Genomic DNA, 27,553 nt, shown 5'->3' with positions numbered 1-27,553 from the left:
AAAGTATGGTACTCACTTTTGTTGTTGTTTTTCCGTGGCCTGAGGATCTACATTAGCATATTATGCCCAAAGAGGTTTCTTTTCATTAAATCCTCTTGCATAACGGAACATTATTTGGAAGTTAGTAATAATAAATTGGCCTCCAAGAACCCTAAAATGGGATATCAAGCTGTAATATATGATGTCATTGTCTCCCCATCTAAATCTAAATTGGTACAAAGAACTTAACCACAAAAAGACTCAGCAAAATTTTAAGAAGCCTGGATTTGTTTTATTTTTTTATTTTTTATTTTTTATGGATTTGTTTTAGAAGGAAGCCATTCTTACAGAAAATAATTGAGTTACTCAAAACTGCTTCCTTTCAGGAGAGATCAAGAGTAAAGAGTAAACAAAATCTTTCCCAAGGAAGAAAGAACTATAGCTTCTTTATTCACCCTCCATATTTAGGAAGTAGCACTTTCTGTGCTTACATGTAAAGTTGGGGGGTGGATTATTCCACTTGGCTGAAGCTGGTGGTCACCTGAAGTGTGTGTCTGTCTGTCTCCCTCCTGTCTACATGATCTATTGATGCTTCATTTGCTTTTAAATAGTCCTAAAGGAATAATATCCTTTCCAATGAAATTGTTTCCTCACTTAATCTGTAGCAAATTTTCCTGTAAGGAGTGAGACATGAGAACAGTAATCTTACTAATTAAAGTTCTAGAATGTACAATATTTTTAAAGAAACTGGTTTATCACTATCAGATAAATACAGTAGCTCAAACTAAGGATTTTGTATTCAAGTTATTGGTAATGTTTTATCTACCATTTGTATATTATTTTGCATATATAGATTTTATATTCATATTTATTTATATGAATAAATTGTTATTTATTTGCTATTGAGCAAAACAGTATGAGCACATCAAACAGACCTTTGGTGTTGATGACATTATTTACTTAACCCCCTTTACCTGTCCCCCACACATATGTAAATATAAGCATATTTTTGCCTTTTGTAAAACTGTGTCACTGATCATATATAAGCAGCTTTAAATGGGTATGATTTTACTTGCATCAGATGTTATGCTTATCATTATTTAATAAGATTCCTGTAGGAAATTTATTTCCTATCATAACATAATATATGTAATATTTTATTGACCCTGACATCGCTACCTAAATTCTTAATTGCATATGTAAACTAGTATCTGTTTAAAAGCATGTATCTTCATAAACTTTTTGAAGATATCTGAAGTATAAAACTATGGATATTTCTATGTTTTTAAATAATCCTAGAAATAGTGGTTCTTTCAGCTCTGTTTTATTCATCTCTATTCATTTATCATCAATTTCAAAAAAAAAAAGTAAAGGGCACACAGACCATCTATCTGATCATGTTATCTTTACACATTTGAAGACACAGCAGATGGATGTTCATTGTTATAATTTATGTCCTGTCTTCTACAACATTTTGCCCTATGAATCACTCCAAAGAGAACTGGAGCATATTGAGCATATAATAGGCTACAGTGCTTGTGTATTGACTAAATTGTTTTAGTAAGGTATAATGTCTAATTCTGGGAAAATCTGTCCAAAGATATTTAAAAAGTACAGTATAGTGTTTGAAGTTACTTGAAAATATAGTTATAGGAGAACATCTTATTGAGAACAATGGTAGTTAGACTATATAAATGATTTGCTCTTGTATTGTCCTTTTGTCCTGTAATTGAAATTTTACTTTTCATATGAAACCATTGTACTGTTGTTTAAACTTGGTCTTCCTAAGTTTTCTGCTCAGCAACCTGTTGCCAGCCTGGTATGGAAAGCCATAGCTGTGTCATTGAAACATGCAGTAGTAATTTGCTACCTCTTTCGTCAGCTGCTACAATACCAAGAGTTAGGAGCTTAATGTTGTTGGGTACTAAAAATGTTAACATAATGCTAGCTATCAGACTGGAAAAGAGATTGGCGTCATGATGGAGAGGACACTATTACATTTATAGTCATTTTAAATGATGGTAGGGCTAATCTGCATAAAAAGACATGGTGGGGAAACAGAACTCCAATGTAATAGACACACCCAAAGAGTTCTGGGAAAGAACAGACTTGCTCCTTAAGATGATTTTTGCTTCAGAAGTGTCTTCAAAGGTTTTAAAGTATGCTTTGAACCTAGTAAAATTTTCTTGAGCTGGTTTCTTTACATCTAACATGGGGGAAATTGCTATCACCTGTTATCCTGGTACTTGCTTTTAGAACAGAGTTAAAGCTTAGATACGGAAGTGTGTTAAAAACTAAAATGTTCGGTGGGCTTGTGGTGCATTGAGTGGAATCATAAGGGAGGGAGAGCAGGCCAGGGTGGGGCTGCTGGTTCCTAAGTCAGCCTACTCTCCCATAGTCAACTAGAAAAGCTCTCCTTAGGGTATAATGACTCATCTCCCTCCTCTGGTTTTGGTAATCATGGCTGCTGTAACATGTTCCTTTTTAATTGGGTCTTTAAAAAGTATTGTGGGTCTTATAATAATTATAACCAATACTAATAGATAATGACTTCAGCACTTTCCATACTTGATGGAGTTGAAAATTATGAAAATAGGTTTTGGTAGCAAACAATCATATTACGGTTTTATGAAATCAAATACATATGTAGGAGTCCTTTTTATTTTAGGGAAGCAAAACTTTAGGAAATGTGATATTTTTTCCCCTACGATTAGAAAATGGCTGTAGAAATTCATGTGGAGGAGCACCTGGGTGGCTCAGTGGTTGAGCATCTGCCTTCGGCTCAGGTCATGATCCCGAAGTCCTGAGATCATTGAGTCCCGTATTGGACTCCCTGAGGGACTCTGCTTCTCCCTCTGCCTGTCTCTCTGCCTCTCTCTTTTATGCCTCTCATGAATAAATAAGTAAAATATTCAAAAAAAATCATGTGGAATTGGTTTAGGTTCTTTTGGACATTTTAAATAGAAATTCAGTAAGCACTCTAGCAGTAAAGTCATTTTATTCTCAACTTCTGTGTATCTGAAGACCTTCAATGTTATATGTAAATTGTATTCAGAAGTAGTTCTAAAAGAATGATGACATCTTAAACTTCACTAATAAGGAAGGGAAGATATATCAGCATTTTAATCTTTTACCTCTTGGAACATGCCATTCATTTGTTCCCCTTTAATGTTTATACATCCCTTGAGTAGTAATAGGTTAGCCTCAAGTGGTTCTCAGGAGAGAATTTTATAGTGTCTGATATTGGAAAATTGGAGCCGAAAAGTCCTACACATGTCGACATGGTAATGAAGCACTTAGGTTTTACACAAATGTTTACAAGGAAGTCACAGAACGGCAACATTGCATTTAAAGTAATTTAATGAGGGGTGCCTGGGTTGCTAGTTAAGCATCTGCCTTCAGCTCAGGTCATGATCCCTCCCTGCTTGGAGGGAACCTGCTTCTCTCCCTCCTTTTCCCTGCTATTCCCTCTGCTTGTGCTCTGTCAAATAAATAAGTAAATAAAATATTTTTTTAAAAAAGTGATTTGATGATAGGAGCACCAGTCACAGAGAGCAGGTTGCTGAGACCACACCTCATTGCATGTCTGTATGTAGTCTAGCATCATGTCCAACTCACTATTAGCACAGCAGCACTTACATGCACAGAACTTTCATAACGAGGTGGCCTTTCTCATCTCTTCCCATTTGGAGAATGTTCTTTCCCAGTGTACACACTGGTAAATTGACTCTATATGTCGCATCTTTGTTTGGAATGGTATTTAGTACATCCGTAGCCTTTGACTGTGACCTGTTAGTAGGGCTGAATATGCTCTTGCTCTGTCATTGGTATTAGTTGACAGATGAATAACATAGTTTGTTTCCTCAAAACCTCTTTATCTGCCTAATCAAAGTATCAGTGCAGGCAGACCCAGATGCTTCTGGGCTCAGGAACCTAAATAGCCATAGGATAGAAATTTCTATATAAAGCACCTTAATAAGCCCTTAGAACCGATTATCTTCACTTTTTCTCAGAAGCCCTTTTTCTTTTATAACTGGTTTGTCTTCGTTTCCAATCTGTCTTTCCTATATATTCTTTGCACCAGGCTTTAGATTTTTGTTTGTTTGTTTGTTTGCTTCATTGTAGCTATCCTGACATCACTGTTGTTTTGTTTTGCTTTGCTTTTAAATTCCCAACTCTGCTTCTCTCTCTTGGATTATTATAGTATTTCCTTTACTGGCCCTTTCTTGGTTGCTGTAATCTACACCCTTGACTTTATAATACTAGTTATATTTAGTTAGCCCTGGCTAGCTAGGCTTAGTCCTGCAGGTGGGAAGCTAAGGATCTATATGACAAGATTGAAGAACTAAGGCTAGATAGATGCATTAGTCTCCTACTGTGTCCAAGAGAGAGTTCTTAATTTCCACCCCCATCTCCACCTTGGTTCTCTCAATATGCACTCTCTTAGAAATTACAGCTAAAGAACCTGGACTCGTGTCACCTTTGCCACAAATCCTGCCCATTCTGGATTCATGCACTTGTCTCCATTTTTTCTAGTATAATCCTAGTACCGTTATTTCTTGCTGCAGTTACTGCAGTATTCCGCTGATTTCTGCTCCCATTGTCTTTCCACCATATATATATGTATCTGACCCAGCTTCTCTGCATCTCTCCAAGGTCACTTTGTACCTCTTTCTTTTCCCACTGCCCTGTATCATCCAAAACATGGCAGGCTTGCCCCACCCTACAATCGATGAATCTCCCCACAGTGGTTTCCCCAGTTTTCTGGGTGTCTTTTTATAGCCTCATCTTCACTATCATGTTCTCAAGATGAATTCCCCTAACCGCTTTGCAAACACCCTCCTCCCGATCTTGGCAGCCTGTGTACTTCATCCTGACGTGAACTATACCTGTTAGTATTGTATCTGTTGACTGTCTTTCTCTCCCCTAATAGAATGTAGGCTCCCTGAAGGCAGAGATCATATCCTTTTCTCTTCTAGAGCCTCAGCTCTGATAGAATGCCTGGTGCATAGTTGATATCCACTAGCATTTGTTGAATGAATGAATGAATGACTCTTCGAATGCTCTTGTTTTCAATGTAGTAGGCTGTTCCCGATTAGGCTCTTTAAACGATACAGAAAACATCTCCTTGGGGAATGTTTCACGTAGATCACTGAATTGGAAAGCAGCTTGAGTTATCCTTGTGGGGAAAGAGGAGAAGCAGGAAAGAACAGCGTAATTAGACCTCAGAGGCGAGCTGCTGTTTCTAGTTACGTAGGATATCAGAGCAGGACATGTGAGCAGTGCAGAAAATGAGTGGCTGTTCTGGTGCATTACCTGTAGTCTCAGAAACGATAGCTCTTTTTTTTTATATAAATTTATTTTTTATTTGTGTTCAATTTGCCAACATGTAGAATAACACCCAGTGCTTATCCCATCAAGTGCCCCCCTCAGTGCCTGTCACCCAGTCACCCCCACCCCCCGCCCATCTCCCCTTCCACCACCCCTAGTTCCTTTCCCAGAGTTAGGAGTCTCTTATGTTCTGTCTCCCTTTCTGATATTTCCCACTCATTTTTTCTCCTTTCCCCTTTATTCCCTTTCACTATTTTTTATATTCCCCAAATGAATGAGACCATATAATGTTTGTCCTTCTCTTATTGAGTTATTTCACTCAGCATAATACCCTCCAGTTCCATCCACGTCAAAGAGAAACGATAGCTCTTGAGTGTTAAGGAAACAACAACAAAAGTGGGCATTGCTGTTTACCTAATGGAGATAGAAAAACCATGCCTACCAGGTCTATATATTTTTGACCCAAATTTCTAGTCATTTATTTCTAGCTGGAGGCTGGAGGCCTCTACAACACCATCTTGCATCATGGTCCAGGCTGGCCCTGTGCATCTCCTTTTTGCGCTGTCCCATTCTTTCTGCCGTATCCCCCATCACCCTCGGTAAGCTGTCAACCCCCCCTCGTCCTCCTTGGTCAGGCTTCTGGAAAGCCTTCCCCCACACCCGCCTAGGACTCCCCCCACCTCTCTGCCCGCCAGCTCCTGCTTACTGAAATACAACTCATTTTGCAGCTCCTTTGTTGGAGTTCTTCTGCCAGGCTCTGCATCACTAGTAGAATGAGGCCAAGCTCCGTAGCCTTTTCAGACGTGGTCCTTTGTAGTGGGTCTGCATTCTCCTCCCTTCCCACCACCCGCTCCTTTCCCCTGACTACACTGAGCTGCTTGTGCTTCCTGCAGACACTCCCTGTAGGTTTTTTTCCCCCCTGAAACAATAAACCCCAAGGAAAATATTACATAAGGAGAACAAATGATAACTTTTATTTACACCATTTTCAAAACTTTATAACATTAAAAGGGGGAAAAAAACCTATATTTGTCATGCATAAATTTAAGCCAAAGTCTAATCACAGCAGTTAGGTATGACCTTTAGCATCGTAGTGTGCTTCTCAGTGCTTGGCATACATTAACTGCTCACAGCATCTCCTGGGGTCGGTAATGTTATCATCCCATTTTAAAGATACAGAAACTGGAGCACCTGGGTGGCTCAGTGGTGGAGCATCTGCTTTTGGCTCAGGTCGTGATCCCGGGGTCCTTGGATCGAGTTCTGAATCAGGCTCCCTGCAAGGAACCTGCTTCTCCCTCTACCTATGTCTCTGCCTCTCTCTGTGTCTCTCCCATGAATAAATAAATAAAATATTTTTAATAAATAAATAAAGATACAGAAGCTTAAGTCACAGCAGGATAAGTCACTGGTCATGGTCACACCATAGCTGGTAGGTGGCTTCCAAAAACGTGCCTTTAATTCCCACTGTTCCCCGCTCTGTCAGTCCCAGAGAACCAGAACGAGGAGTGAACTGCAGTGTACTGCAGGGTAATTTTTCCTTAGGAAAAAGGGCATTTTCAAAACAGCTGTTATCAGTGACTTAACCTAAAAAGTAATGCTTGCACATTCCTTTTACTGCCCTGTACCTTCTCCATTTGTTACATTGGGCACGCAGTGTTAGCATTTGTTATTTTGACTCTACAGATTTCCAGATAGCAACTACAGATACTTAAAAAAAATAATATATCAGGCCTCCTAAATATCAGTTCCACATACCTTATCCAGCCTTCCAGCTTTCATATTTCCCCATAGTACTTGTCACCTGTGACATGCTGTAACATCTCTGCCGTGGTCCTTACATTGTCACCTCTCTCCCCTAACAGACTAAAAGCGCCAAGAAGGCAGGAAATTGTGTCTGTTTCATTACCAGAGATAATCTCCAAGTGTGGAATAGACCCTTTTGGAACCTGGTTCACACTCAAATATGTTAAAATGGCTAAAGAGCATATAACTCCAGCTCTTCGCCCCAAACGTATGCAGATCACCTGTACTTAGCAACAGCCAAGTCTTTAGGTATGAGGAATGTGCTCCAAGTTTACTGGCATAGCATCTGATTAACCAAGGCTGGGTTTCACTTATCAAGAGTTTTAAATGACCCTGAAACTTTTTATCACCTGAGGTGCTTCTCCCTCATCCTCGTTGGTTCATAAAGCTGTCAGGAAAAAAGTGTGCTTTTGATTATATATGGCTTTTCATGCCTCCAAGATAGTCTTTAAAAAAGCAATTTAGCTTTTTAGTATAATTATATGCTAAACTTAATATTTCTTAAGTCTTGCCAGAATATCTTTTTCCCCTTTCAGCAGACTTTTTTATGATTTAAAGTTTGAGCAGCAAATATACTATTACATCTCTCAAATCCAAGAACATTTTTCTGCAGAGCTCAAGTGATACCATCTCACCCACAAAATTAGCAATGATTTTTTAATGTTATCAGATATTGAGTCCATCATCAGATTTTCCCTGAGCCCCAGAAATGGCCTGCATGCCTCATTTTTCTACCAGATTCTATTCAGTACCAGCCCCAGCATCTTACATCCTTAACACTTAGGATTTGGAACAGCCTTTTTTATATCCTGACACCAGCATGCCGAAGAAGCTATGGCAATTTTCTATGAGCTCTTCTCCAGCCTTTGATTTGCCTCATGTCTTAGGGGTATTACTTAGATTGCTTTGCTCTGTTGCTGGAATATTCTTAGGAGTATGTAGTAGGATAGCGGAAAAAAGACAAATTGTCACACATTCTACCCAGGTGCTACTAGTTTACACCGATGCTTGGATTGTGTCTATCTTATCTCTGCTGATTTCAGCCTCATACTTGAAAAGTTCACTAAATCAAACAGGGCAGAGTTTATAGGCTAAGCTGAAGAGAAGTTGATTTTACACTAAACCACCCTTTTTGTAATCTTGCTTCAATTTTCTTTCCTGCCTGGCGCCTTTTAGTGAATGTGGTTGGTTTTATTCTTAGTATTGGCAAAGACCTTAGGAGCCAATATATACATGAATTTAATACTGGATTCAGTAGTGGTATTCTATTAATATCATTGTGCCAGGTGGTACTAGAATTCCAAAAATACAGTCTATAATAGGATTTTTTTTTTACGTTAAAGATTAAGTATTCTCTTAAAATCTTTTCTAGGATTACCTAACATCTGACCTTTTTATGTTTTTTTTAAGATTTTATTTATTTATTCATGAGAGACACAGAAAGAAAGAGACAGAGACATAGGCAGAGAGACAGAGACACAGGCAGAGGGAGAAGCAGGCTCCATGCAGAGAGTCTGAGACTTGATCCTAGGTCTCCAGGATCAGGCCCTGGGCTGAAGGCAGCGCTAAACTGCTAAGCCACCAGGCTGCCCCCTTTTTTGCTTTCTAATAAAGAAGAAATCAAACTATGCAACTGTCATAGAATACACCAACTCAGAGTGTTCTGGAAGACTGTCTCAGTGGTATTTAGTCCTATCATTCATTCATTTAACATATATTATTTTGTTTTGTTGTTGTTGGTTTAAAATTTTCTTTACTTACTTACTTATTTATTTATTTATTTATTTATTTATTTATTTATTTATTTATTTATTTATGAGAGAGACAGAGAGAGAGGTAGAAACACAGGTCGAGGGAGAAGCAGGCTATATGTAGGGAACCCAATGTGGGACTTGATCCTGGGACTCCAGGATCACTCCCTGAGCCTAAAGCAGGCACTCAACCACTGAGCCACCCAGGCATCCCTAACACGTATTATTTTGAACTATTTTTCAGTTGCTGTAATGTGAGATGTTCTGTGTCACATACTGTATGTGTACTGTGTGTGACCTTTGCTTTGTTATATCTTACCTGCTACTCATGCTGGGTCAAGTGCTATTCTAAGTGCATTTCAAATACTAACCCAGTTAATTTCTCATCATACCCCTGTGAGTGGAAGTAGCTCCTATAAAGTTTGCCATTTCATAGGTGAAGACCAGAAGGCACAGAAAGGTTAACTTGCTCAAGGTCACAAAGCCAGGATTCCAGTCCAGGCAGGCTGGCCTCAGTGCTGCAAGGTTTCCTGTCTCCTCGGATGCTGTGTTCTGTTGGCTCCTAAGATGGCAAGAAGCCGGGATCACTGTTGTTTCTGCTCCAGAATTTTAGAACTGAGGACATCCTAGATGCTGTTCACTTGGTTTTATTCTATCTCATTTCAAATCAGGATAAAACATAGTTGTACATTCTTTCCATACCCACCTCACCCCATAGACCACCTCCTATGCAAGGGGTCAGCACACTTTCTGAAAAGGGCCAGGTAATGTGTAAAATGAAGGCATGAGCCATGTTCTCCATGCCATTGACTATTTGTCCTTCTTTGGTTTCTCATTGCTCTTGTAAGCTGACTCTTTCAGAATCAGGTTTTCCTCCCTCCTACCACAGTGCCTTTGCATATGTTTTGCCTACCCTGTCTTGTGGAGAGTGGTCTTTACCCCCCAGACCTCATTAACCTTGGCCTCCTATAGATCACACTTCAGTCATCTCTTCCTCATGGTACCTTGCTGTACACCCCAGGTCTGATCAGATCCTAACTTTTTTTGGGTCTCCTAGCTATTCATAATTGTTATCACCATAGTTATGTCACATTTATATGAATGATGATGTCATTGTCTGTGCTTTTGGCTGTTAGCCCCATGAGTAACCCTTGCTCCCCAGTGTTTCTCCCAAAGCAATGTCCCCGCTTCTACTCTTGTCTCCTTAGAGTCTCCTGTCCACTCAGCAACCAGAGCCATCTTTAAAACTTAAATCTGATTGAGTCATTTCTGTTGCACATGAATAAACTTGCTGTTTCTTAACATAACCAGCATGGCCTTACTGTGTCACACCCTTCTTGTCTGTCTCCATCACCTTAACTCACACTTCCCCCCTCATCCACTGCCCCCTAAGCTCACCAGCTTTCTCTACATAATACTAAGCCTGCTCGTATGCCAGGGCCTTTGGCACTTGCTCTTTCTCCTGTCCCATCCTGACCCTTTCAGCCTTCTATGTCTTGATGGCCTTGGTGACCATCCTATCTGAAATGCTGCCCCCATTCCCTGCCCCACACATGTACTATAGTCCCTGGTTATAGCTCCCTTTCCTTTCCCTGTATACTTCTATTTTTTTTTCTTATTTATTGTGGATGTGCTTCACCCACTAAAATGTATTCCAGGAAAGTAGAGTCTTTGTCCTGCTCACAAGTCCACCATCAGTGTCTGGAATAGCATATGGCACTTGGCAAAAGCCCCATAAACATTGTTAATTGAATGGCTAGTATGTGGCATAGAGAAGCATCTAATAGATTGGCTCAGTGGATGGATGAATTAATGCATGACCCTTTTTTTGCTCGTTAACGGGTGTACATTTGTTTCAACTCAAATACTTAACTCTCCATTGACTAAAGAACAAGTACCTGAACGCTTGATCTCTGCAATTTAGTATACCTCACTATTAAGATTCAGTACCATGTTGTATTCTGTTACAGTGAAGCTTACGTGTTCGTTATTTCTGATTGTGCATTATATGGATATCCTTCCCACATCCTCACACCCACTCTTCACATCCTACCAGCTCACACGTTTCTAGCTCACCAGAATCACTTTCCCCTTTGAATTTCTAAAGCATTTAGTAGGCAGTATGTCTTACTCATATAGTACTAAGTGTAGATTCTCTTGCCCAGAAGAGACATTCCGCTTAAATGTGTAAAATAATAACACATTCTCATTTCAGAGTAAGGTTGTCTGTATCTCACCCTTAATACCTGAGTCATGAACCTTTGGTGTCTCAGTTTTGTCCTTCTCTCCCTTAAACAACAGTCCATAACCTGGAGTCTGGGGGAAGCATTCGAACCATCTGCAAGGAATGCTTTTAACTGCAAATAACTGAAAACCCAGTCATTAGTGGTAGGGAACCATGCGGGGATGCCCAGATGTGACCTTTTTGTATCTATCCAGGCCACTGTCCTTATCAGCTTCTCCATCTGAATGCTTATCAACTAACCGTTGATGGACGGCTGTTGCTCTTCCAGGGAGAAAGTAGAAAGGAGGTCAAAGGAACAAAAGCACCCCGACTACTCAGTATGCTGAGCTTTATCATCTGGAAAGTGAAACCTTCATAGAAACCCCAACTAGAGGCCCAAGCAGATGTCCTCTGGCATCTGATTATCCAGAGACATGGCAGTCACATGGCCTTCACTATCTGCAAGGAGGATAGGGCATGGAATGTTCGCTTTCTTATTTCCTCTGGTCGAAGAAAGGATGGGAGAAAGGAGTTAGATATGGCTTCAGGGTAGCTGACCAGCAATTTCTGCCACAATGCATTTCTTCAGGAGAAAAGGCTAATCAAATTCTCAGATCTTTTAAATGGAAAATTAACAATACATACTGAGGAATGTCATCAAAACAACTATACTGAAACTCAGTGGACTACTAAAAAGAAATCTGTAGGGGTTATTTTTACATGATATCACCTATAGGCAGGAAAGATTTGAGTAGTACATTAAAGTTGGTAATCATCAACATATGGTGGATTGAATCCTATGTGAGCCTCAAATTCATTTACAAAATATCTGTGTTAATGAATTAATTTGTAAAATTAATTACTTAACCAGTTCAACCTATTTAGGGAGGCCATGGTTGAAGGAGTCATACATATGTATATACATGTATAGGTATATATTTATGCATATGTACATCTATATGTATATATACATAATTATTTGTATTCCCTTCATATAGTGAAAGATTTTCAGTAGTGATAAGATTGATACATGTGTTGTTATATGTAATTCTTAAGTATATACTTTATATCCACATACCATTAACATTATCACCGTCATCGTCATACTTACTATTATTATTTGCCTCCTACCTTCATAACTTGTGCCCTAATGGGATTTAGGGTTTGTAGTGGAGTGTATTTTTTTTTCAGATTTGGAGGCCTTGAAAATACAATTTTATCAACTTATAGAGCTTTTATTCTAGCTCATTCGTGAGAATATTCAAGAAGAGTGGGACAATACATAGAAGTATCCTTTCTCTTGTACCCCTTTTTGCTGAGCTATAACTTACGGAAAGAGAAGTGCACATAACACAGGTACCCAGCTCCATGGCTTTTCAAAACTGAACACGCATCGGAGACCTGACCCTCAGGTCCCTGCCCAGCCTGGCTGATCACCCCCTTCTGTCCCATTCCTGCCAAAATGCAGCACGTCCTCTGAACCCTGGCAGCAGCATGGAGGGGTGCCTGTTTTCACAGTTTACATGGATGTAATCAGGCTGGGTGTCCAGTTGGGTTTGCCTTCTAACAGTGCCTTTAGATGGGAGAGATACTGGCTTTTTCTTACCCAGAGCTGCCCCTCTCGAATCATTTACTCAGAACCATGAAGAATAAGCTTCTATTCTTTCATCTTTTCTCATGTTTTCTTGGCAACTTCTAATTTTCCTAATTTTCTTTTTTTATAAGATTTTATTTATTCATGAAAGACACACAGAGAGGCAGAGACATAGGCAGCAGAGAGGAGAAGCAGGCTCCCTGTGGGGAGCCTGGCATGGGACTCAATCCTAGGGCCCTGGGATCAACGACCCCATGAGCCAAAGGCAGACAGATGTTCAACCATGGAGCCACCCAGGTGCCCCGTAATTTTCCTGATTTTCAAAGCAGTGTTTCAGAGAGTGCATTCTCCTGGAACACGTTGACTCTTCTGGCCATGGAACCCTCCAGGGTAAATTCTGGGAGGACCAAGGACTGGAACAGAGAGAAGAAAACAGCTTGTTCACCTTTTGAAAAATTCACTTTGTCTTCTGTCTCTATTCCTGACTCTGGGGGATAGATGCTTTCTTCCCCTTTCTAGTTCAATAAAGATGCCTGTATGTGAGCATCTTCCTGGGGAGGCCAGGCCCTGTGGTCCTGGTTTGGTGCTCCATTTTGGGCATTGTAATTGAATTCAAATCCTCCTCCCCACCTTGAGGTTCAAGTCCCAGGTTCCTCCAAGTCACATAACCCCCAGCAATCACCACTTTCTTCGTGTTGCTTCCTCTCCTTTGTCCTGGAAATGGCAGCAGAAAGTCAGTCTTAGCAGACGTTATGGAAGAGTAAGTATAGCTCTTTTAGAGAAGGCAGATAGTGAATTGTTTTGCATGATTCAAAAGGAATTAAAACTGGTATGCAAATTGAAATCTTTTCCCTATCTGAAGGGAACTTCAGGGAGGCAACCACTTTAAAGTAGAAGCTGTCAAGGTCAGCTTTTATTTAGAAGAACAAGGAGAGTCACCTTTGTGATGGAGCATATCCTTCATCAGGGTAAACTCTTGCATGCTGACACGTAAAATTTCATTATCAGAGATTTATTTCCTCATAGACCTGTCCCTCCGATCCTTTAACCTTCTTATTAAAGTCAGATGCTCCTGAGATGATCAGCATTTCTCCCTCATTCTTTAGAAGTGTTTCTCATGATTGGACTTTAAAAGCCTTAAAAGCTGTCTACTGTAAATTGACAGACGCTAAGATGTGTGAATGTGATATGAATATTCCACCGCGTTAGCAATGAATTATTTTCTTGTGAGTTCTTTGATTATTTACAAGGAAATTGCGACGCCCAGCCTCACACTTCCATCCACTAGCCCCTCCTTGGCGTTTCCTTGCACTGCGAGCAGCTTCCCCAAAACCAGCTCGCCTCAATCACTATGCAGAACAAAGCCGTCGGGCGGTCGCAGGGTTGGTGGAAAAGTAAATCTTTCTCCCCTTTCTGTGTTCCCTGCTATCTGTGGAATCTGGGGTTGGCAGCGTCATGCTGGTGCGTTTGACATTCTTTGGGAAGATCCAGCATCGTTCCAACATAACTGCATGCTGCTGTTTTAATAGCGTCCAAATAGATAATTGAATTCATGGACATCTAAATTTAATTCCAGAAATCAAAGCCATGGTAATAAGAACTGGACCTGAGTTCTCTTAGGCCGAGTAATTTAATTCCTCAGCCAGTTGAACTATTATGTATCTCTGTTCCTTGTTATTATGCCACTAAATTGCTCAGGCAGATGCAGTGATGGATGATGGGTGTGTATTTCACCGTGTGTGTGTGTGTGTGTGTGTGTGTGTGTGTGTGTGTGTGTGTGTGTGGCTAGACACCTGCTAGAACGCAGATCACTTGAAACCTAGCTCTCTGCATAAGCACGTTTTCTGTCTGGAGCCTTAGGTCATAACAGGGGAGGTTGAGGGAGGTTCCCAGGGTACCCACAGTCCTAATTGTACTGGCCCACCTGGAAGCACACTGCTGTCTACTCCCCAGATCACATACTGGGGCCCTGTCATTCCAGTCGTGCTGCAAGACAGCATGCACACTTCATGGTTTAAGGAGAATAGTGGTTTGGTTCGGTTTTTCTGCCTGGCTTTACCTCAATTTTCTACTTAATTTAGAGAACTAAGTAATAATATTGGGGCCTGTAATTTGATTGAATACGGAAGAGAAGAAGCAGGCTGGTGGCACACAGCAGATCATTATTCTGTGCACAGTAGTAAAACATTGAGATTCTGTAGAAAAATGAGGAGGCAGGATGTTGGGTAAAATTTGGAGCATGTGAGCAACAGTTAAGTTCAGAATTCTTTGGAAATGTTGCCTCGATTAGACTTTTATGCAGGAATCCAGGCAATCAGGAAATAAGATTGTACCCCATTTGTCTTTAAGCAGATGAAGGCCTATACCTACCTATCTGATTATCAGTGCCAACATTTTCCCTTTTTTACCTTTTTCTTCTTGGTCTTAAATGTTAAAATAACTGGTTAGGGTTTTCTCTGTATTACACTTCATTTATTAATTAACACACTAATAAATTATTTATTCTGCTTAGTAAGTTTCTCTTTTTTCTCTAGCCACATGCATCAACATTGGATGTGTTGATTTATTATCCCTGCATCATATTTAATCAAAATTAGAAAGGTGTTCCCCTTGGCACACTGGATACATTTTTATAGAATGTCTATAAAAGTTCCTTAAATTATGGGTCAGTTGATTAAAGGAATTCCTTCTAGTGCTATATTCATCTCCTTACCTATCTTTTTCTTTTTTTATCCTCAGCACAATTACTTGTGGCTGTCCTTCTGGTTCAATTTATGGAAGCCTTTTGCCATCTTCCTTTCTGTCTTCCCACACCATGGAATCCTACTGTTCTTGTTCCTTAACATGTTTGAAATTTGACTTCCTATCCACTGCCCAGCTCGCTTGAAGCGTACCAAGGCTCCAAGTGGGACTCACACAAACTCTCCAGGTTCTCGAGCTTCTGGGCAAGAGTCAGCTGTGGGGTAATAATCAGCACCTCCTCCACTTCTTTTTTTCTGGGAAAACTTGTCAGCGTGGCAGCCCTCAGTGCTGTTCCTGTGGTGCTTCTTGTCTAATGAGACCTATGGCATATGCTCTGGTAGGTTGAAGCCTTCCACCACATCTCGATCTTTTGTCTCTCTTGTTTCTGTGATCTGAGCAAGGATGAAACCTGTATTTCTTCTATCGGGCCAGATGGCATATGATACATACTTTTACTGTTGAACACTTAGTTCCTGTCTTCATTTATCATCTTTCAAATGCTCTCCACCATGTCTGCACTGCAGGTACACAATCTCCACAAGGATATCTTACTAGGGCTTTCTAATTTGTTCCAGACATACCCTTCTTTCTTCCTTCCATTAAAGTGTGCTGATTTATTACTCACCACTGTGCATCAGTATATACATATTTAATGTCCTACATATTATTGCTGATCCCCTTCCCTACCATTCTTCGCAGGATTGCATATTCCATTGGTTCTCAGAATATCATTCTCTGACTTTGAGCATCAGTGTCACCCAGGGAGTTGTTAGAAATGCATGTTCTCAGGCCTCATCTTAGACCCACTGATTGAGAAACCCTGGGGATTGATGCTCTGTGTTTCAGTAAGCCTTCCAAGTGATCCTGGTCATCGCCGACATTTGAGAACCACTGAAATACTTGATATCCTACAGCATTTACACAATAAGCAAAGGTAGGAAGCACTGCTGTATAGTTTCAGTAGGTGTCTCTGACCACTGGACATTACAGATTCATCTACACCAATTTCTTCTTCCTCATCCATATCCAGCTAAAACTCTTGAGCAGCAATATTTGAACCCGTTTCCACCTTAAGTACTTACTTATTTAAGTAATTGAGTATCTACCATGCAGATGCTGTGTGGTATTTTCATATTACAAAATGAGAAGTCATCCCCATATAGCAAATTCAGTTTGGGTATCCTCCTTCCTCGATCCTGTTTGATAGGCTTTCTTATTTTGTTTTAGATCAGTTTTAGGTTTACAGAAAATCTGAGCAGGAAGTACAGTGAATTCCCCTCTCCCCCATCTCTGCCCACCCCCACATTTCCCCTGTTGTGAACATTTTCATGAGTGTGGTACATCTGATCCAATATTGATACATAAATTATTAGAGTTCGCTTTTTGTGTTGTACAGTTCTGTTGGTTTCGACCAGTGTATGTGTCCTGTGTTCACTGTTATAGTATCATACAGAGTAATTTCGCTGCTCTACAAATCCACTGTTCTTCCCTCCCTTTTTCACCCTGACCCCACCTCCCCCAAGAACCACTGATCCTTTTACGGTCTCCATAGTTTTTGCCTCTTCCAGAATATCCTATAATTGGAATCATGGTATTCCAATTTGTAACTATATAAACTAAGAAGAGCTGTGCTCAGGGGTAAAACATTGTAGACTTGGGGCACCTGGGCTCAGAGGGTCAAGTGTCTGCCTTCGACTCAGGTCATGACCCCAGGGTCCTGGGATCAAGCCCCGTGTTGGGCTCCTTGCTCACTGGGGGTTCTGCTTTGCCCTCTCCCTCACTCCTCCCCCTCGCTCGTGCTCTAATTCTCTCTCTGCAATAGAGGAATAAAATATTTTTTTAAGATTTTTATGTATTTATTCATGAGAGACCCAGAGAGAGGCAGAGGGAGAAGCAAGCTCCTTGCAGGGAGCCCAATGCGGGACTTGATCCTGGAACCCCAGCTTCACATCCTGAGCCAAAGGCAAAGGCTCAACCACTGAGCCACCCAGGTGCCCCAAGGAATAAAATCTTTAAACAAACAAACAAAAACAAAGACAGAGCCCGTAGATCTTCTGAGCCTGGGATTCATACTTGGATCTGCTGGCTTCGGGCCTTGTGTGTTTCTTCGATACCACATTCCCTCTCAAATTACCAAAATCCTCTGATGTTGATTTTCTCCCCCTTTCGGAAATTTGTTTGATTGACTGTTCCTGTTATTTTTATTTCCTGCTCCAGTGAAGACAAAGTAGTGGAAGTAGCGGAGGAAGAAGAAGAAGTGGCTGATGTTGAGGAAGAGGAAGCCGAGGATGATGAGGATGACGAAGATGGCGATGAGGCAGAGGAAGAGGCAGAAGAACCCTACGAAGAGGCCACGGAGAGAACCACCAGCATCGCCACGACTACCACCACCACCACTGAGTCAGTGGAAGAGGTGGTCCGAGGTAATTCGCTGTGTGCTTGGATCTCCTCTGTTGGGGACGTGGTTTGAAATCTGCATCCAGCCCACCACCACAGCCTTGCCAGCCAGAAGTAAGAGTCAAAGTAACAAGCCGTATGCTTGTTAGACTCTCTTTGGCCTGACAAGCAGTCCAACAGTTCATTTCCAATAATGTGAAATCCTGATTGGCAGCCTGTTCCATGCCTTGTATATGCTGCTTGGCACCCCCCAGGCTGTTCTACAAAACTACCCCTAACCAGGTGCCATCTCTTCTGGAAGAGGCTGAGTTAGGTGACCTCCTGGGTATTCCCCTGGCAATGGGTATTCATTCCACTCTTACTACCTGTTCCCTCTTTCACCACCTGGCCTCTGAGCTCCTCCAGGGCAAGGACTAGCTTTTGTGTAGTATCATGCAGAAGCATCCCTAAATTTTAGTGGAGTGAGTAGTTGGAATTAAAGTTCATTAAAGAAGAAGAACATTTGGTAAGTTATCACATTATTTTTTTTGCTGTGAAATTTACCTTGGATGATTTTTGTATTGTCTTTACACTGTTCTATTGCGGGGGGAGTGACAGTGCTTTCTTTGAAAGGTAGGTACAGTGTTAACATCTTAGCACTTTTTTTCTTCTGTTTAATTAATACTCCTATTAAGAATGTTGTGGCGTGAATGAACTAACAGACTTCCCTTTTTTGTCTCCATGAAACAAAAGCGAGCATTGAGTTTACATCAAACAACCAAACGTTATTATGGCAACTAGTGAGTTGTCGGGTTACATATCTTAACGATTTATGCATTTGTTTTGCAAAAGATGAAAGTTGATTGTAGAGTAAGGCTGGGTGAACACGGATGGATGGAGTTTTAATGTGTTTAAGTGCTTTCAAAGCCTGTCCACAAATGTTAGAACTCATAAGTCTTCCTCACTTTTTATTAAGGTTAAAATGAGTTCAGCTCTGTTGTTAAATTGGAGCTTAAAATGGGTTACTTTCTCTCTGCCTTAAGTAGATATCTAATGATCACTGTAATATCTTCTTCCATTCACTGCATTCTTTATACCTTCATTCAGGTATAATTTACATATAAAATTCACTCATTTTCAGCATATAAGTGTATAAATCAGAGGCTTTAATAAATTTACCAAATTATGCAACCATCATCATAATCCAGTCTTAGAACATTCCCATCATCCTGATAAGATTCCTCACAACCATTCAGTTAATTCTTGTTCTCAACTGCCAGCCCTAAGCAACAATGAATCTATTTTATGTCTCTACAGATTTGCCATTTCTAGACATTTAATATAAGCGTGGTCGTGCATGGTCTTACGTGTCTGGCTTCTTTCACTTAAAATAATGTTTTTGAGGTTCTGTGTTTCTTTAACCCATAGTTTTTAAAACAGAGATCATTCTGAGTTGAACACTCAGAGTTAACTTAAAACTCATTGAAAGAGTCGCATATTCTTAAAAGAATATAGTAAAAGATAGTTTAATTTTATTGTTCCCAACTTAATGATCACTTCTTGCATTTAGCACACAAGGGCTCGTATAAGCAGGTATACGTTTAAGTACATGCACCTTTTGTTTGAGCCATGGTTTTTTTCAATCCCTGAAGCATCCCTTCCCAAAGTGAGTTTCATGTGACTCTTAGGACCATCTGTGGCAGAGCTAAAATGAACTTGTTAGTTTCTATTTTCCTAGGAGGGAAAGGACAGATTTTTCAGAGCCTCTCTTCTTGAAACCTAAATGATGTGTGACTACGAATTATAGCAGCTAGTATTCTGTAGTGGCTCTGAAGTTCTTGTGATCTCCATCAGGAGAGCTGTTTACATAATAAATGCCTACTTAGCATTAGTTTTCGGATCACTTTTTGGGTATAAGCCATTTTGATGGGCTTGGTGGATCCTCTGATGAGAACACAGCCGACCCTCATGGTTGTTAAAGTCTAGTAGGAAATTTAAATCAAAGAAACACACAGTCATGTTTAAAAAACACAGTCTGTGTTTAAAAGTATGTGCCCAGAGCCTACTACAAAGAGTAAGAGACTGGGATCCCTGGGTGGTGCAGCGGTTTGGCGCCTGCCTTTGGCCCAGGGTGCGATCCTGGAGACCCAGGATCGAATCCCACGTCGGGCTCCCGGTGCATGGAGCCTGCTTCTCCCTCTGCCTGTGCCTGTGCCTCTCTCTCTCTCTCTCTCTCTCTCTCTCTCTCTCTGTGACTATCATAAATAAAAATAAAAAAAAAAAGAAAAAAACAAAGAGTAAGAGACTGATCAGAGAAGGGTCTACAGAGGAGGTGGCATTTGAACCAGAAGTAGAAGGGCTTGTAGCAGGCCTACCGATGGATTTTATTCTAGTGTACCTTAGAGTCAGTCAAGACAGCAAGACAGGTTTGCCATGGGAAGGTACGTGGCATATTTGGGAGACAAGGTCAGTCCAATTTAAATAAAAGCAGATGTCTTACATAAGAGAGTTACAGGAAAATCAGGTTGGGGCTAAAATGTGGAGGCTTTTAATGCCAGGCTGGCAAGTATGAGCATCAGCTGAGGGTGATGATCACTTTAGGACCTGCCATGTGCTGAGGATTTTTGGGAGAAACAATGAAGAGATTTTGTTATGATGTTACTGCCGTGAGGGCATAGGTGAACAGGGAATAACATAATTTATGCAGTATAATGAGAAAATGCCACATAAACGTATGCCAATATTCCAAAACCAGACACAGTTCTCTTGAGATAATATGGTCTTGTTATGTTCTAAATAAGTCCAGTTCTTTGGCTTGTGGCGTTATTAGCTAAGATAAAACACAGAGGGGCACAGGTTACAGTATTTTCTATAGGAAGATGAAGGCAATTAAAAGATAATTTTTTATAACAATCTCTAAGCTAGGGAGTTTGTTTGCTTTTTTTTTTTTTTTTTTTTTTAAGAAGCTAGCCCTAAAAGATAACAAGTTTTAATAATGTTTATGGCAAAAAGAGCAGTAACAGTGACCTTCTAAACACACAATGTGGTCATTTTCAGTAACAGCTGTTAAGGCTAGAAAGAGAAGAGGATTTAATAGGAATCCATAGGAATCCATTCGTCCCATGTAAGACTCCTGAATGGACAGAAGTATGAGTCAAGTCTTTCTGGGAAAGCAACATGTTACAGTATATCGGTTCCATGTCAGAGAGTTTTCTCTATTCCCAGCTAACTCTTCCCTGATGAAGACAACAGCAGTGCCATACCCAGTTGCTGACTTCATAAAACTCTACTTATAAGTAGCCTGCTCTCGTGCTGCAAATAATAATCAGAAGCGACTTGCAAAGATGAGATACTGAAAAAGAGGCTTACAACCTAGTTTTCAATGTTAATGTTTCAGTATCTGAGAGAAAATGTGATTTACAACCATACTTAATAAGAAAATTGTTTCTTCATTACCAACATATTGCTACTAATACAATTCCTAATGTGCTTCATAACAAAAGCTCGATCATTCTGTAACCTATTTAAATTTGAAAGAAATAGGTGGAGAGAAGGAAAGTATAGGTCATTTTGGCATGGTCATAAAATTTTCAGCTGTATTATATTAGAATCAATGATGCTGAAGTAGAAGATGTCAGTTCTAACTTTATTACCAATTCCAGAGGAAAAAGTGAACCACACAGTGCTATATCCATCTGGTTTTAGGATTTATTGGTTTTGGTACTTCAGAAAAACTTGGATATTGATCCAGTGGAATAAGCCAATACCAATTTGAGTAAAACAACAGTATATTAGATTCTTGCTCCTAATTCTCTGTGATTCAAGAAGGGGTAACACTTCATAATCCAAGATGTCAGGGCAATTTCTGATTCAATCATGGATTCTAAACTCTGATTAAACATTGGTATTATAATAAATGACAATCTTTGATTTATTCTAGCCTATTTTGTCCATCTAGAATTAATTTGGTTTTTTTGCAGGTGCACATTTATTCAGCAAATATTCCTTGTGCCCATTCTGGTCGCCAGGCACCCTGCTACCCTGGAAGGTGTAGTGGGGAGCTGGTTATGTTGTAAGATGGAGTTGCTAACCACTCTAGAGCAGTCACTTCTATCTTTTAATCCTTGTAATTGTGCCATGTGAGAGAAATTTTATTTCTCCATTTACAGCTAAGGCCTAGAGAATTTTTTTTTTTAATTATCCATAGTCACGAAGGTGGGAGGTGGTAAAGCCAGCATTTAGATCCACATGGGCCAGTGTATTTCTACTTCATTAATGTCAATTTTTTTTTCCTTTTCCTTTTATTTATAATACCTACTAGCTCAGTTAACCTGTGCTCCCTGGTAGATGTGTATACCTTTGCTTTAGTCATATATTCATTATATTATTTCACACTGAGCATTTCCTAAATTTCAGAATTGTTATTTAGATAATAATGATGATGATCAGGGGTCAGCAAACTATGATCATGGGCTGTATATGGCCAATCTCCTGTTTTCTAATAAAAAAGTTTTATTAGGACACAGCCAATCCCATTTGTTTACATACCATCTGTAGCTGCTCTCATGCTACAGAGGCAGAGTGGAGTAGTTGTAAGAGACACCATATAGCCTGCAAAGCTGGAAGTATATACTAACTGGGTCCTTATACAAAACCCCTGATATATGGGTCATGTGAGAACTATTAGAAGGGGCACCTGAGTGTCTCAGTTAAGCATCCAACTCGTTGTTGTGGTTTAGATCATGATCTCAGGGTAACGAGATCGAGCCCGGTGTTGAGCTCCACACACTCAGCAGGGAGCCTGTTTGAGATTCTCTCTCTCTCCCTCTCCCCCTGCCCACGTTCGTTCTCTCTCTCTCTCTCTCTCTCTCTCTCTCTCATAATCTTTTAAAAATATATTAGAAAGTTTTTATGTTTCAGATACTACCATACCAAGGTAATTTCATTAAGGTTGTTTTATTTTAGTTAAGAGGCAGACTAATATAGTGTTCAAGGGAGAATTTTTAGTGATTTTATGGCCTTGTGCTAGTTAAGTAACCGTGGTAAGTCTTTTTTCATGTGTACAATATAGATGCTGATAGAATGATGCATGTTTGTTGAACAAATTATGTTATCTGATCCTTGTTAAGCATTTACAGTAATGCCTGGCACATTGTGTTTGGTTTGTTTTAAAAGCACAGGTTGCCCAGAATCAAATCCCAGCTCTTGTCACCTAACCATGTAAATTTGTATCAGTCAAATAACCTTCAAGTCCCACTGCTTTACCTCTGTAAAGTGGGGTTTAACAATACCTACCTTATTTTAATCATCTTGTAAAGATTCATGAAGTGTAATCTGTGAGAAACAGGTAACACAGTTCCTGGTAGACCGTAAGTGTTCATTTAACCTAAACTTCTATAGTTTTCACAATCATACGCATAATTCTGATTTTTCAGAGAACTAACATTTATTACTAATTAGAAATGCCAAAGGTAATCCAATAGATTGGGGTTTTGTAACTATAAAAAGCATAAATATGTATCCATCTATGTTGGTATAAAAGAGGGGATATTTATAGACGTATATTAAGAATAACAACTTAAACTCGGTTTCTTGGTTAAAATATTTTTTATGAATATACATTGTATATTAAAATGCCTACAGTTAAAAAAATAAAAAATAAAATGCCTACAGTTAAATTTTATGTCTAGCTGAAAATTAAACCCAGATACGATTAAATGCTACTGCATTTCAAGATAGTGTTTCATTTCTTGGGGGTATTTTGAACCTGCTGGAAGTTCATCTATTAAATGGACAGAGACACTGTGATACAGGTAGCTCTTTAAGCATCGCATATGATGATGAAGTTAAAAAGTTTGGTCTAATGTTGCTTGCCTTGAGCTAGATAACTGAACTCTGCAGAATTAAATTATTTCTCTTCTCCCTCTGGGAGTCATTAATCTGGGAACAAGCACCACGTGATTTACCGCTGTATGTTCCACCAGCATCAGCCAGACACTCTGAGATGCTGGGCACTGCCCTGGTTAGTGGAATAGGTAGCCCACTCATGTTGTTCTGGCCATTCCTGCACACTCCCTGCTGGGGAGAGACACAAGTCTCTTGGACCTGGCTGGTAAGGAACTTCTGGCCCCACAGAGGAAGGAGACCGCTCAGCCTGGAGACAGAAGTTTTAACAAAGACTTTGATGAGAAGTTGACATAGGATTGATTTTACAAGAAGCACTGAGATTTGCCAGTGTGTGGAATACCAAACAGAAAGAACTCAAGAACTGTCATCAGTAAATCAGAGTGGCTTGCACTGATCTCCAAGGTAGAGGATCCAGACCTTCGCCTGATGCTCCTAACTCCATTGTTACCTGCCTGTACTGGATGTGACGCTTAAACAAGCTGTCCTGTAATTCACAAATAGGAGTCTTGCTTTTCATTCATCTTTAACTTTTTACGAAGTTTGGGGGAAAACTGAGCTTGACTTAGGAATGTGAAAATGTGCTCACAAACTCTTTGTCGGAGGCCTCAGAGCAGCATGCTGTCCAAAAATGAAAATAAATCTGTTTGTATTTGGGAACAAGGCAAAGGGAAGAAGAAGAAGAAGCCTTTACCTCAGTGTTATGACTAAGGCCAAGTAAGATACACCCCTGTTCGGATCAGAATGTAGCATCCTTCCTAATGATTTTGAGCAAACTCATCTTGGCACTGGGCACTGTGACAGGTGGCAGCCTGTTACTTTGTGTCCCTGGCATGACAGCCATTAATTTTGAGGTGTTTGGTATACACTTTGATAGAGACCTAGCATGGCACTGACAGCTTCTTTTCATATAGCTGGATGGTCCCAGTTCAGAAAGTTTGCTTACCAAACTCCTTGTCAGGTAGTTTGTTTAGCATGTCAGAATGAGGAAGAGAGCCATATAAAAAACTGTGTGTGTATACATATATAATTTCCTAGTTTTTCAGTAACAAATTTATTGAGATATAATTTGCATACCATAAAGTATGGTTTAGGATATTCCCAAAGATCTTTGTACCCAGATAGGAAATTATGCTTTTGATCCTCATTTTGTTTGATATTTTACGTGACTAGTCATGCTCATGGCTTGTACTTTTCATGTTCCATTCCTACACTGTTTATGTCAAGGCTCAATGTTAGAATGGACCTAATCAGCCAAAGGTGTTTTAATGCAATCTACTAAAAATAAAAAGAATTTCATTCCAAGTCCAGAAACCAGATTAAAAAAAAAAAATGCTAGTCTTTCTCATGTTTTTCCCCGAATCAGTTGCTGTTCAAAAAATAAACAAATGCCCCAGACACAACAATTGCATGTATCTACACAACATGGAGGAGTTTGCAATAAAAAAATCAAACCTAATAAAAGAATCCCACAAGTGAGAGAACAATTCATTTAAACATCATGTCATTTTCAGAAACATGGCTTTTTAGCCAATCTATATGCTTCACTGAGTAGAGGCTCAGATTTCCACAAGCAGGTTACAGATTCATGGGTTTTAATGGAAATCTGTAGTTCCCTTTTAGAAAAAATGCTTTCTGGAGATTTAAGCAGGGTGAAATACAGCCTTAAACACCTCTTTTCACTTAGCTGTCAACCACTTTGCCCTTCTCAAAAGTCATCACCGGTTTCCAGCCACTTCAATGTCTGACCTGTTAGGGTTTTGTTAGAAGTGCAAGAGATCCAGGTGAGGTGAGGCTGACTGAATCTCACATCAAAGAGATGCTTAATAAAACCCTTCAGTCTTTGAGACAGCAAAAGCCCAAATTTCAGAAATTAAGAGACTCTGAGGGCACCTACTGGCTCAGTCAGAAGAACATGTGACTCTTGATCTCAGGGTCATGATTTTGAGCCTCGTGTTGGGTGCAGAGATTATTAAAAAAGAAAATATAAGTAATATAAAGTAAACTTTTAAAAATAAATAAGTAAATAAAATTTAAGAGACCCTGGAGATGGTTAAAGGGGTTTAGAACCAAAGATTTGTTAAAGGTGCACTGTGTTTAGTTTATAATGGTAAGATGGTTTGAGTATTTAACTGAGAATAGGGTTGTCTCTCTTTTTTCTTAAATTTACCTATATTCTTCTTGGATATAATTTCTGAGACAGAATATGAATAGAAATTTTGTGTTCCCTGCATGTCTGTCTGAATTCCTAATGTTTCATGATAGAAAAATACAAAGCCCTCCTTAGACAATCTCCTCACTAAATCTGTTCTAGAATTTAATAATGGTGGTTACTCAAGATTTCTGAGATGTCAGCAACTGTTGCTTATTAGTCCCCAGTCTCAGGATTGGGCAAAACCACTAAAATGCAGCATGAATCCTTCTGGTGTTTCCTTGGACCACGGCAGGGTTTCTCAGTCCCGGCATGAACGGTATTTTGGACTGGACAGTTCTTTGTTGGAACTCTTCCATTCCTTTCAGAATATTTAGTAGTATCATCCTTCCCACCAGGTCCCAGGAACACCCCCAGTTATGATAACAAAAAAATGTCTCTTCTCATTGCTGGATGTCCCCTGGGTGGGAATGGGGGCAACATCTCTCTGGTTGCTAACTTGCTAACTCCTGGACTGCGTTACTGGGATCTCCAGGGATGTCCAGTTTTAAATATGTGAACAGGGAAACACCCCTGGAAGACTGTGTCTTATCATAATGTCAGCTGTAACACTTAATCCAGCACTTTGTACAATGTAGGTAGCCAGTGAACTTTTTTTTTTTCTTTTTTGCCTGAGATAAATAAAACATATGCTAAAACAAAGATAATAAGTACTCATTTATCAGGTGAAAACAGATATCTGGTAAGGTATGAAATGTAGTACCTTAGAAGCGATCAGCACAAATTTTTTTTTAAAATCTTGCATATGCATATTTGCCATAGAGATAGAGATGGAGAAAAACTGCCTTCCTAGCTTTGTTTTGTATTCCAAAAGCAATTCACTCTCTCCTGGTACACTGTTTTAAAATAGCAAATGGTGGTTAGCGTCCATATAGCAATCAGGGACACATGTTCTCAGCTGGAGGCTGCCCATCCTTTCCTGCTGGGTACTGTGACAAGAGACCAGCTAAAATGGCAAGGTGAACATGCTCAGTGTCCCCCAGAAAAAAAAATCATGAAACAGCAGGACTGCCCTCCCACCTGGATTCCCATTATCTTGAAGCATCCTTTTTTGCAAGAAAAGGAACTCCATGTAATTATTTCTTTGTGGAGAGATGATACAAGGAAACTAAATTTCAAGCCTCCTTTGTTGTTTCTTTGTTTCTCTAAGTAAAAATAACTTGATTTCTGGTATTCTGGCATATGATAAGAACATTATCACTTGAATTCAGATTTCTGAGAAGTCTGAGTTTTCCTAGACATATATGTAAGTAAGAAAATTATTATCTTGTTAAGGCACCAGCATTGAAACACTGTCAATGAAATGTGTATAGCTAACTTAAGTTTTTAAGATACAGCATATTTGAGTCTTAACAGCTCTACTAAAATATGTTGTATTCCTCTTTTCCTAAATATATGTGGACTTCTTTTTATAAGCCAAAAATCTACGCTTCTTTTTACTAATCCCCTCTAGTCATTTTAGAAAGTGATTGAATCTTACATATCTGGTTTTGACATTTCAACTGCACATAAAAGATAGGGTTGATCACACTGCTTTCTCAAACACTAATGTCCATTTAAGCCACTGGAGCACTTGCTAAGCATAGATTCAGAGGTAGAGATCTGGAGTGGGTCTTGAGTTCCAGGTATGCTGGCTC

At 39.7% G+C, this 27,553-nt stretch overlaps 1 protein-coding gene across 2 annotated transcripts in view; it reads left to right on the top strand.

The window, feature by feature from the left end:
- The window catches only part of APP (amyloid beta precursor protein), a 264,416-nt gene that overhangs the window by 126,098 nt on the left and 110,765 nt on the right, over positions 1 to 27,553 (top strand). For both annotated transcript variants that reach the window (XM_055313495.1, XM_055313494.1), the window contains exon 6: positions 17,642 to 17,847. In XM_055313495.1, coding sequence (XP_055169470.1) covers positions 17,642 to 17,847 — 206 coding nt within the window. The remainder of the gene's footprint in view (positions 1 to 17,641; positions 17,848 to 27,553) is intronic.

Source organism: Nyctereutes procyonoides, unplaced genomic scaffold (genome assembly GCF_905146905.1).
Source record: "Nyctereutes procyonoides isolate TBG_1078 unplaced genomic scaffold, NYPRO_anot_genome, whole genome shotgun sequence".
Classification (NCBI taxonomy): Eukaryota; Metazoa; Chordata; class Mammalia; order Carnivora; family Canidae; genus Nyctereutes; species Nyctereutes procyonoides.
This window is presented reverse-complemented; position numbering and strand designations above follow the sequence as displayed.